Source organism: Rhyacophila brunnea, unplaced genomic scaffold (assembly GCF_057557595.1).
Source record: "Rhyacophila brunnea isolate RB1 unplaced genomic scaffold, BYU_Rbru_1.0 scaffold_17, whole genome shotgun sequence".
In the NCBI taxonomy this organism is placed as follows: domain Eukaryota; kingdom Metazoa; phylum Arthropoda; class Insecta; order Trichoptera; family Rhyacophilidae; genus Rhyacophila; species Rhyacophila brunnea.
The window spans coordinates 8,104,807-8,118,108 of record NW_028232827.1 but is presented as its reverse complement, the minus strand read 5'-3'; the positions used below and the strand labels follow the sequence as shown (position 1 = coordinate 8,118,108).

The 13,302-nt window shown below is 35.2% G+C and overlaps 1 protein-coding gene across 1 annotated transcript; it reads left to right on the top strand.

The window, feature by feature from the left end:
* The first annotated feature begins 2,690 nt into the window (after positions 1-2,690).
* LOC147073633 (putative serine hydrolase) lies at positions 2,691-10,508 on the top strand. The gene is made up of 2 exons (XM_085944437.1): positions 2,691-2,849; positions 9,467-10,508. Exons 1-2 carry the CDS (start codon positions 2,822-2,824, stop codon positions 10,372-10,374), a joined length of 936 nt encoding a protein of 311 aa, XP_085800563.1. The 5' UTR covers positions 2,691-2,821; the 3' UTR covers positions 10,375-10,508.
* Positions 10,509-13,302: the final 2,794 nt, after the last annotated feature.

Sequence of the window (13,302 nt, the reverse complement as noted above, 5' to 3'; positions counted from 1 at the left end):
GGTTTGATTACGAATATTATCTATGATTAGTTGCCAGCATAATAATTTCGTAAGATATTTAAAATATTCCGTGATTCCGAATGATTTAGAAAGTTGTTGTCTCAATAAAAAAATACGGAGAATTTGAGAAACTCCGAGACCCCTTTTAGGTAGTACCTACCTCTTCCGACCAAAAATGGTTCCCGAAGAATTCAAAAAATTTCATTATAAACCAAAGTCAAGGGATTTTTTTACGTTTTTCGAGCATTTTTTCCCAAGTTCTCCAAATCTTCTTATATTGCGAAAGTATAGTACTGTGGACCATGTTATCGATCGGAAACAGTAGCGCACCCAGGATTTAACATTGGGGGGGGGGGGGCAAGGAGGAGAATGTAAATTAGTCTCATAGGCTCTTTCTTCTTCACAGCCTAATTTCTCGTTTATCGGTCTTTTGTCTATTGCACTCGGTGTATCTATACCATGGTCCCCACATCCTGAAACGGGCCCTCAGGCTAGGATATTTGGTGGCCCCCCTACTTACCGCTAAGATTAAAGGCAGTGTGAAACACTAAATTAACGTTTTCCAAATTGTGTTTTAGTTCAAATTAAGGCCATCCTCCCACGGCGCAACTGAAATCTGATGGAACTGGTTTATGAAGGAACTCATAAACTGACCAATGTGATGCTTCGCACACGGCGCTACTGAAACCCAGTTGAAATAATAATCACATAACCTCAAACTGTCAAACTCAACTATAGACCGTGTTGTACAAAAACTGACAACACGCGCGCTGCAGCGTTTACATAAGGTTATTTTGATTTTCCAATTAACATTTAACCAATGTTGGTAAGAAAATATGATTTTTCACCGAAATCTAATGATGTTGGTACCATTGTTTTACGGTGACTGGAAACTTCAGAGACCGCGCGACTAGCATGTCGCATCTCTTCGCGACCGTTTTGAAGCTGAGAAATTCCAGTCTCGCCGTCAGCGAGCCGCCATTGAAATACATTAGCTAGATACTGGCTGGAATTTTAGTTTCAGTTCCGACGGACATAAGTTGCGCCGTGGGAGGATGGCCTAAGGGTACTTATACAGTGAATTATTGGCGATTTTTAATACATCTACTTTAATAATGGAGTCACATAATAATCAAAAAATATATTGCACAATTATATAAGTAATTGAAAATGTTCATGGTCATGAAGTATAATAGCGCCGCAGGCGACTTATTTACTATTAAAGCTAGTTTATGATGTGTGTTTATCTCACTTATCTGGACAACCTGACACGCCAGGCCCCCCATAACCCGGGCCCCCAGGCTAGAGCCCTATCAGCCCTCCCAAGCTATGACCTACACCACTCCGGAATTCGGGTGGACACGGAGAATTTTTTGACAGTTCCATTAGGGATTGGGTTTCTAAAAAAACCCGACATTAGTATTTCGAAATTTTTGTGTTAAAAATTAAAATCTTAGAAATTTTTCTAAAAAGGGTGCTGGAGAATAATTACAAATCATTTTTTTGCCGAGTTTTTATTTGTCTAAGCCCAAAGGTATAGTTTATTGGCTTTCAATTTCAATGTTTAAAATCATTCTGATAATTTTCATGTTTGGGGGGTGCCAGGCCCCCTTGCCCCCCCCCTGGGTGCGCTACTGACTGTTGGTCACTAAAGACTAAAATTTTTGGGGAGGTGAGCCTTGAATTTTTATTTTCTGATTTCGGGGGCCCGTGGTATGAAAAAGTTTGAGAAGCACTGGTCTAGACTCAAGAGCTACAATATTTATGCCAAATGCCACCGAAAAAAATGTTCTTTTGATTTATACCACCGCCGACTGTGGTGGTTGTAGTCGTTCTTTTCGCCGAATTTTTATTGACGATTGAGGTTCCAAAATATTAATTGACAATGGACAAGAAAAAGTATTATTGCATTTAACTTATACACAAACCTCTTCAACACAAAGCCTAATTTCTCGTTCATCGGTCTATTGTCTATTGCACTCGGTGTACACCACTCCGCAATTCGAGTGGAAACCGAGAAATTTTGACAGGGATTGAGTTTCTAAAAAAACCCGACATTTTCGAAATTTTTGTGTTAGAAATTAAAATATAAGAAATTTTTCTATAAAGGTGCTGGTGAACATTCTGATAATTTTTATTTTGGGGGGTGCCAGGGCCCCCTGCCCCCTCCCCTGGGTGCGCCACTGATCGGAAATATCGAAATTTTAGTACTTTTTACATATTTTTTTTCCGATATTCAAAATTATAGTATTTTGGGCGTAGTATACCTGTTTTATATCGTACATAGTCCGCGGACCAAAATTATAGTACAAATTAACACTATAATTATAGTACGGTTGGCAGCATGGCTGGTAGGGAAAGTTATTTAGGTTAGGTTAGGTTAGGTTAGGTTAGGTTAGGTTTAGTATATCAAAACAGCTGGCGTGTAAGGATGTTCACAATATTGAAACTACAGTATCGATACTACAAATATTTTTAAAACCAAGCTATTGACCATTAAAAAACGGAAAATTGCACTATAGAGTTTATTTAAAGTTTATTTAGTCTAAGTAATTATTATAAACATAAAAATCTTGTCTAAAACGAAATAATAAAAGTATTGATACTACCATAGTATTGAAATAAAGTATCTATACTTATGTTCTGACAATTTTTAGACTTCACTATATTAAATTTTTTTGTTTCGAATTCATTCCATGCGGATATGTCATGTCAAGTGCGTGGCGCAATCCGAGTTCTGACGTTTTATACTAGTTTCAAATTCGATTGCTCCCGTAGTGTAGTTTTTCCGCAAATTGTGATTTTAAACAGAACATAAATCATGTCTAACGGATATTTCAACCCTGAAGGTAAATGGAAGTTTCATTATTATCTATCCATTCATCATATTAATTAATTTACCTTATGAATATTTCAATGTCATGGTCACGGAAGTTTCGATATGTGTGTTACTTTTATAGTGCGTTGTCTTACTTCTCGTGACGTAATTTTTGTGCAATTATTAGATTCCTGACGCAGTATAGCTACTTATTAATGTGTAGCTGTATGTTTTAGTGTAATATAAGTAGTTAACTACAATCATATCTTTATTGCTGAATGAATTAACTTTTGACAGAAAATTGTTCATGACGAACAAGTAGATCGTGACCTCAAAACAACAATAAATGTTTTCATTTTCTTTGTCAAGAATCTAACTAACATCTCTACTATATTCAGAATAATATGTAGGCAGATCTCATTAACTCTAACTGGCGGTTTAAGATATTAGAGACCCCAGGCGCTGACTGAGTTCGAGACCATCTACGATAAAAATTGAACCAATTAAATTTTAGTACCTACCTTTTACCCACGAATCTAAAAATGAGTACCTATTATGTGTCATTAACCAAAGTTTTATTGACTTTAATTTTCGTAATTGGACTAACTTGTCTGTCCATCTATTTCGCTTTGTATTTGTTCGTATTTATCGCGGGTGTGGAGGCTCCCCTTTGGGACCTGTGTGATATCTTGCTGCCACCGTATGTTAAAAATACAGTAATACAGTACTCTCTTAGTAATCCGCCACCCCAAAACCAGATAAGTGTCCAATTACTGAAAGCGGCGGATTATAGTGCATACATAATATAGTGCATACATAATATAGTGCATACATAAATGAAAACAAGTAAAAAAAAATCAGTGTGTGTACTTATGTACGCGTGTTAGAAGTTATACTTCTTTGGCGAACAAAACAAAACTTGTGATAAACTAGATTCTTTGACTAGCTCTTAATTATCTTGTTAAATTACACACTCAAGAAAAAGGACCGCTTATTGGAACGCCGTTGGTTTATTTCTATACACTTTTTCTCTGTTTCTCGTTGATTTTATTTTTAAAGTACCAACTGTCACTCTGACGCTTAATGGTTTGTTTACGTAAGGAATTCCAAATGGCCGACAATAATATATTCGCTGCCTAGGCAACGGAACAATTCTAAACTATAATATTATACTGTATAATTGTCACGATTGCAGTATTATACTGTGGCGTAAAGGTAGTGCGTTCGGCTGATAACCGAACAATCGTTGGTTCGAATCCAATCAAATGCGTTTTTTTCATGTGAAAAAATAAATTATGTGTTACATGTCACAAGCCAAAAATACACTCTGATCTGATTTCCCAAATGCGCCAAAAGAAGTATAACTTCAATAGTTTTTTTGAGAAATTTGTACTAGCAAATTACTTACGGTTTTATTTATAAACTAAGTTTACAAGTTAATAATAAACAGTAAATCACTTGACACAACCAGTTGTTCAGTGAGGCAGATATTCTTGAATAGCTTAGGATTCCTGGCGTTCCCTATGACCAAAAGCTATATTTTGTGTGTCCCGGTTGCATTGGAGCACGGTATATTTGTGATGCGGTCCTTGGGCACTTTCCTCCCTGATATATTACTTTCTTCGCAATAAATGTATGTTTTACGAAGGAGAAGTTTCCAAAATAAACCCGTCTCATCTGCGTTGTATACTTGTTCGCGGCGGACTACTGAATTTGACAATCGAATATCGGCGAATTATAGAGCTTGATTTTGTGCTTTCAACTAGTAAAAATAACTGCGTATTATAGTAGTTATCGAATAATCGAACGGCGGATTGCTGAGAGTGTACTGTATAGACTTTTTGACAGTTAAAAATATCGGATTTTGTTACATAGGTATCCATAATTCACAGTTCGCTGTGATATGTCTCACTGGAAAGCGATGGTCGTATGATATAAATTGGTTTGGAGTATATTATGTCAATGTATTCCATCACCTTTTCGAGAATGTTCCTTTTCTCTTGAACTGACAGCACAATCATAGACCCTTCCAAACCAACCCACCCCGCACCACACTCAGTCTTATAACGAGGCCGTATGTTTGGGTGTGAAGCATCATGAGTTTTTTACGCCTGGGAATGTCTCGGGAGCAGATGCCCAAGTCTTGCTCTCAAGTGAGCTTTGACTGAGTTTATTGAAGCACGTAATTTAATAAAAAGTGTCATGGGAGAGATGGCACCTAGACTTAACAGAAATAAATGAATTGAATGATATGTAAGATACAAAAAACAAAGCTAAAACAATACGGACAAACAAACTTAACTGTTTTTTTACTGAGACATTTGAACAGACGTAAACAAGAAAACAACAATAAAAAACTTGTACAGCCGTATTGTGTAACCCTCACCTGGGTCACTGCAGATATGTCTGCATACATGTGTCTAGAATTGATTTTAATGAATTGAATTGAAGGTGTTCAAATGAATTGGATTATTAATTTTAATTGAAATCTGAATATTTCACACGTAAATCTAAGGAAATAAAATCATACAACCTGGAATTAAATGTACAAAAATGAAACAGGACTGCAGAAACTATATGTTAGTTGTGGGAAAACGTGAATTCCTGGCCTGTAAAATCGGGGTTCCATTTTCTACTGTACAGGTAATTCCCTCTCGTTTATCGCAGGGGATACGTTCTGGACATGGTCACGATAAGCGAAATTTCGCAATCAACGGGGATTCCCTTGTTTGGCCTCTATGTTTATTGTGCAAAATTTGCGATTACATACCGTCCAGTAATGCATTACAGCCACGTTTTACAGCACTCACTCGCTCATAATCTTCATCGTTCTCTTCTAACAACTCCATGCATTGATTGTGAAGAGAAAGCCTTTTCAATGGTTTTAACACTTAACTTTCATACGGGAACAGGTTCGGAGACACCTATATCATCACCGTCGATGCTTCCAGATACGGCTATAAGACTAATCTCTTCGATGATATTTTGAATATCATTTTCATAATTGCGGTGAACTTCAACAATTTCACTGAACAACCTTTTCCAAACACCCTTCATACACGACTGGGTGACTTCATTCCACGCTCCGTCGATGTTTCTGATAGCTTTCATAATATTAAATTGTTTCCACCAAACCCCATGGCATCTCTATCAGCTCCGTCAGTTTCTTCAATGAGTTGAGAGAAGAAGAGTTAGATGATCCTTGGATGCTTAAAATCCAGAAGCAGTCTTCTCCTCTACGTGTTGGCATTCGTTTCCAATAGAGTCCCGTCTCATCCACATTAAAAATTTAATTTGGTGGATAATTTCGCCTTTCCACAGATCGCGATATAATGAATCCGCACTCACCGGGATCATGATGAACGGGGGGGGGGGGGGTTACATGTAGTTAGATTATTTATGTAAGTTTATAACAGTAAATTAATAAACGTGTTGTTTCAATTTATTTTTAAAGTTTACATACATGAATTACCTGTTTCAATCAGGTGATATCAGTTAATATTAACATTTATCTATCATGACATTGTGACATATAAACCAATAAAATTATCTATTGTTTACACTGTTTACAGTATAACAGAGATAAACTCGCATTATTGTAACCTGGAAACAAAAATATGAGCAATCATCATCATCAACTAGGGTCGATCCACTGCCAGATAAAGGCCTCGATATGCTCCTTCTATTCTTCTCAGTCCCTAGTTCTTCTCTGCCATGAAAATCCATCGAACTTTATGCATGAAATTTAGCATTCAGATTCAGGCATTACTTAGTGCCCCATGGGTTCCACTTTATGACTGTATTTGTCCAGCGGTTTTTCACTCGCCGAGTGACATATCCGGTTCAGTGCCATTGCATCTGTTTGGGGACTTCTATCACATCGTATATTGTTATTTGCGTCGTATACTTTGGTTTCTTTTGTGGTCTTTCCGTGTTATGCCCAACATTCACCTATCCATGCCACATTGTGCTACTCATAGTTTTTGGATTTCACTTATGCTAAGGGTCCATATTTCACTGCATGGTAGATTCAATATGAACATCAATTCAGTTTTCATAGCTGATTTTGGCAAAATTCAAGAATGACAACCTAATCTAACCAGCTGTTTTTTAAATTTATTTGCTGCTGGCTTCCTGTAAAGTGTAAACCGACAAGAACCGTGTTTTATTTAGACATCAATTTTATGTCAGTACTATACGACCCAAAGAGGTCAGACGGTTTTTAATATACGGCCATATATTTCCGATACAACATTTCACGGTGAAGTGTGTTACGGCGAACTGCATACGTACAAGTTTCAGGACACAATAAGGTAGCTTAACCTGTTGATTCTGCTCTTGAATCGGAGAATCTTCTCACCAGATAGTTATTTTACTCACTCAAAAACATGCGTAACGTTTATACGTTATTAAATAAAAAATATTGTAATTTTTTAAATTATGTTAAAATCCTAAAGCATTAAATATTATAATGTTTAAAATTACCTTCTCATATTAATCTAAGTATGATTTAAATCATATTTAATATTCACAAAATTGGATGTAAAGTGCAAGGCTGCCTGGTTTCATATTTTTTTTAATGATGTCTTTATGTAATTCTTTATGTGCTTTTTTAACGTGGCCAAAAATGTTTACACAGGTGCCACCAAAAAAACTTGAATTTTTCTTCAAATTCTTAACATACAGAACATATTCTGCAAGTCATGTATGTAAACATTGATATGACGAAATATATCCGAATTGACACAACCAAATGTCGAGTGACAACGTGATGAATCATTTTAGTGATTATTTAGCGGGAATTTAAGAAGGTTATCATAGTGTAATCTTTAAAAATCGTAGAACTTTGGATCCGTATTAACCATTAATATACTACTAGATGAGGAGTTCCCATACAAGTGTCATTTTAAAAATGTACCACAAAAGAAGATATTACGAATATCGTCTTATAATATTTCCTTGTAGGTATAATGCGTTAAGACCGTTAACATGGATTTCCGAATTTCACCTGTATTGTCCTGGCTGTAAAACTAAATTTGCGTTCTGGGAATATTGACCCTAAGGGTGCTGCAACGCAAAGCTTGCAAGCTATCAAAAGTTCATGTCTGAGCGGACAGAGCAAGTCGTCATGCGCTGACTATTAGTTAGAGTAAGATGCAAGCTAGATCGGGCTTACTCATAATTATTGCCAGGTCGTTTTCAAGACAGATATTAAGTGAGCTTATATAGAGTTAAGTCTGCTGATATTAAAACAGTAAGTTTTAACACTGGCCGAGTCGCTGAAAATCGGGCGTCATTTTAAGAAGGATAATATGATTCATCCAGTAGTATATCAATGGTATTAACATAAGTAATATATTTTAAATAATCAATTTAAATGATTCACCTATACTTTCCCGAACTGTTTTATTATTATCGTAATAGATTTTTTGGTTTCACCGCATGTACTTCATCTTTCTTTCCTCGACGTAAAAACAGGTGAACGCAAAATATTGTAGTTATTGTACAACCTAATCACATTTTCAATTTCCATATTTTTCCCTATCATACATATAAGCAAATTACTTTACAGTATCTATAAATAGCAGGACTGTATAATTATGACTCGGTAAATATATGTACACTATATCATCGAAATGAACTAATGTAATACAATCACAATATGCATTGAGATTAAATGATAAACGCGGCTCAATCATTAGATGACAAGAGTGATGTTGGGTTTTATTCTTGTCTAGTGTGACCAACCATTATCATTTATGGCACTCTGACAATTTTATTGACACAATTTTCTATCCGGCGCCGATGATTTCTAGTTGTTATGGTTGATCATTTTTAAATTTTCCATGGCACAGTTTAGTTGAGTATTAGTATACCAACATTCTGAGGTCACACGGAACTGCAGTCAGTGACAGCAGTCATGTACTATGCTGTAATCCTCCTTTTTTAAATAATTATCTTTTCTCTGTTAACGTCCTGTTTATTAAGTTGTGGTTATATTGAGATGCGCGTCGCGTACTGTCACGCTGTCACGGCGATAAATTTAGTCTATGGTTTCTTCATTTTGCAAAATATTTTGAACGGACACGATCTCTTTAAATTCAATGAGGGAGTAACCCAGTAACGAGTCTCTGTAAACAACAGAACCCAACCTGCAGACCATAGATAGATAATAGACAACATTCTTATAGAAAATACATAGTGAAAATTGATAAAAAACGTTCATTGAGTCATGCAGGTGTCGATGGAGTGCGGTACAACTTGAGGTGACCTCATTGTTGTTCTGGTGATTTCGGCAGATTTTGCTAGCTGACTATGTTCGTTTAAAGGTTCAAAATGTGCTACGGGATGGGAGCATCAGTCTGATAACATTTTAAACACCAAGAAAAATGACATTACAATTTTTTTTCCTGTAGTGGCAGCTTACTGTGACATCACGTGATAGTACGCAACGTGCAGCATAATATAATCACAACTTTAGACTCATTTCCCATGTCGTTAATACACTATCACAATGCAAAATACCTGTTCAATACAATAATTATTAAATAGTCATTACATTTTATTGGTAATTAACATGATCAAGGATTTTGCAACTAGAATATTGAACAGTTCATTTAATTACCCATTGAATAATTTATCTTGCAGATAATGCAGACATCAGAGAACCGGCGGAGATACAAATCCCGGTACCTTGGGGATATGTGAGTGGAAAATGGTGGGGGCCCCGCGACAAGCAGCCTATTCTGGCAATACACGGATGGCAGGACAATGCGGGGACCTGGGACAATCTGGCCCCCCTCTTACCCTTGGACGTCGCCCTCCTTTCGATAGACTTACCAGGTCACGGCCTCTCATCTCACTACCCCGACGGAATGCACTACTACATATTCTGGGACGGCATCTCCCTCATCAGACGAATTGCGAAACATTTTAAATGGGGCAAGATAACACTACTGGGACACTCTTTGGGCGGAGCTCTCAGTTTTATGTACGCCGCCTCGTTTCCTGACGATGTCGAAGCGTACATCAGTGTCGATATAGCGAGCCCTTCTGTGAGAAATACTGAAACTGTAGTAAAAAATACCGGTGCAACTATTGACGCCTTTTTGAAGTATGAAACTCTCTCGGAAGATAATCTTCCGATTTATACTTACGACGAAATGATCGATCTGGTAATGAGCGCGTACAAAGGATCCATTACCAAAGATTCTTGCAAAATCTTGATGAAGAGAGGAATGGCTAACGCACCCAAACATTTACATAAACAAGGATATCACTTTTCCAGAGATCTCCGATTGAAGGTCGCAGGATTGGCCATGTTCAGTATTGATCACGTCATGGAATACGCGACTAAAATCACATGCAGAGTGCTCAACCTCAGAGCGAATCCCGGGATGGATTGGGACAATCCTAGTTATTATTCATTAGTCATCGACAAGATCAGAGAATCGGCCGAAGAGTTGGTTTACCACGAAGTCGAAGGAACGCATCACGTCCATTTGAACGAGCCTGAAAAAATCGCCGGACATATCAAAGAATTCTTACAAAAGTAGTTTTGTTTTTTAATAATAATAGATCAATTATTAATTACGGTAAGAACAAAATAATTTAGTTAATAGTTATTCACGAAACAAATATGCAATACCGATTTGTCGGTATAAAGGTTCCTTAATTTTTTTTTATATTAAACGATTTATATAAGTTTTAACATTGTGAAATGTTAAATCAACCAGCAGCTATTAATAGTGAATTTAATTTATTATAACTAATAACTTACCAGTGCATTGCTAAAGCATAATATTATTTATTAATTTATTAAATGGATTGAGGTATCCTTAAAATTTAAAATATTCCAAAATAATATAATATTTTTTTATGAAAGTTGTAAATCTATAGATAGAACTCTCTCTATTGACTGTGTTCAGAAAACGGCTTGATTTTGCCCCCACGTCGCCACACTCGCCATGCGGACATATTTACATATTGGTAATATTTTTTACATTTCTAACAGCTGAACGACGATTATTGCATCTATTTTTTTTATTTCATTAGTGATCTTGCAGGCCTATTCTAACATATCACTTAACATCAAAAAAGAGATATTGTGATAAATATATCACATTTATCACTTTATATATTCCGGCAGTTAATTATGTAAAAAAGTTAACCGTCTGTACTGTCAAAAGGTGATATCTTTTAACACAATCACTGCTAACCTTTTAATTACCACATTGAAATAACACGTTAATTATATCTAATGGCCAATGATTGGAAACGCTCCAGTCGCGGTGTTGGCACTATGAGTTAACAGCCCCTCTCTTGGCCGTGCTAACTTTGAGAACATGACAGAGTATGTCAATTTTACATATTGAGAATTGAAATGCAAGACCCAACTGTTTTGCTGTAATCGCAATGGCATTGACTAATAATAATTTAGGTTATGTTGATATGTCTGACGTGTTAATTCAAAATTCTTGTGTTCGGCTCATTACCGACTAGATGGCGCTGGTTCGGCATATCCGAATTTAATTAGAGATAGCCACCGATTAATTTGGAACAATGAAAATAACGGAAATGTGCTAAAGTGATAACCGTTAGGAATAGACCTGTTGGTTCATTATACCTAGGGTGAATGGATTTTGATAATGTGAAAACTGGATATTTATTTTGAAGGTGAATTATTCTTTCGATATTACGATAACTAGCATTTAGTTGATAGATAGTTTGATTTTGAAATAGATTGTTACAAATAATTACCTATGTAAATACGGGACATTTGAGTATCCCGACCATCTTTAACTTGCATCTTCATGCGCCGCGGAATTTAGTTATCGAACCATTTTTTTTCTCCCTAAATTTTAAATTTATGAACACAGTCAATATGGATGTTTTTTGGTATGTGTAAATGATAATATGTAGTTGCTATACTATGCTAGAACTATAGTTTAAAAAAATGCTTAAATTACGAAAAGTATTATATCGCTTTGGAGGCGCAATGTATTTTGATTGCAGAGGCAAAAAATTATCTCTCGCGTTACGTGCGGAATGCTTATGAATGATTTAATTAAAGAGTTGCCTTGAATAATGGAATCGACGGAATTTTTTTCCAAAGGTTCTTTCGGTGTTTGTGTTACCTAGATAATAATGAGGGTTCAATTCCCACACGGATCAAGTCCAAAAAATAATAATTCACAAATCAGTTCCAAAAATCTATCATAAAAGCAATATTTCTATGTTACAGTATTAAACTTGATGATCGTTATTTTTTTTATACAATTACTTGATGTTATATTAATTAATATGTTTAATGTACTTAACATGCTTGAATCCAATAAATTTGGTGAATTCGAGCGCTTAAAATCAAACAACGTTATCTACAAAAAAGTGTTTTTTTTTTTATTATTTAGATAATGTTATTTTACATTCTCCGCTATATGATAAATTTTTTTAAAACCATACCTTTAAATTTTAACGTCACCATAAGCAAGATAAATGTACAATACATAATAAATTATAAAACATGAACATTAGGTTTTAAATAAAAATCTTCTTTGTTGAGCTACATGAAACTAAAAAAACGTTTTTTAGCCTTCCTGTAAAGTTGCACTTTTGTAGATAGTGTTGTTTGACATAAAACCCTTGAATAATTAATATGTTATTTTCGATACCTCAAAGCTATTTTAATATATTTCAATAAATTGTGTTTTTTTTAAGATAAATATACATTTGGATATCTAAAAATGACCTCTATTTAATGTATCTTTGAGATATTTCCCTTATCTCACTATTACATTTTACCGATTTTGCTGGTACATAGGTCTAATGCAACAGTGAAATATTCCAATTGCCCTAAAACATCAATTTCTCAACCGTAAATATTTCACTGTAGCTTTGAAGTATTGATATGACGTATGTGTATCCAGAACATGAGTTCTTGAATGTTGTATATCACCTTTAATTTTCTACACACACGCATCTCAATTTTTATCAGTTTTGAGTTATTTAATGTAATGAATTCAGAATTTGAATACACACATATTCCACTAACAAGTATCTCAAAATATACTTAATAATTTTGCAATTATTACAAAAAATTGTATCACAAAAAGACTTTTATAAATATTATAAACTCGTATCTTGAGATACGTGTTTGTAAGTGCACAGAATACTGAACTCTGACCAATGATTATACTGAAGTTCTTTCTCGCAAATCAAGATACGTGTTTACTGCAGTAATATCGTGGAATGATTCACAGTAAAGTTGCAACGCATACTCGTATCTTCGACAATATGACTGATCGGTAGAAAGAACTATACTAAATAGATATTCCATAGAAGAAATTTTATTTCTGAATTAATAACTGAGAGAATAAAGTTGTTTTTTTGTCTTTCCTGAAAAGTTGTGTTTTTTTGAGATACGTGGTTGTAGAAAAGAAACGACGATATATTCTTCACTCCTTGAACGGGTACGAAATTTATCT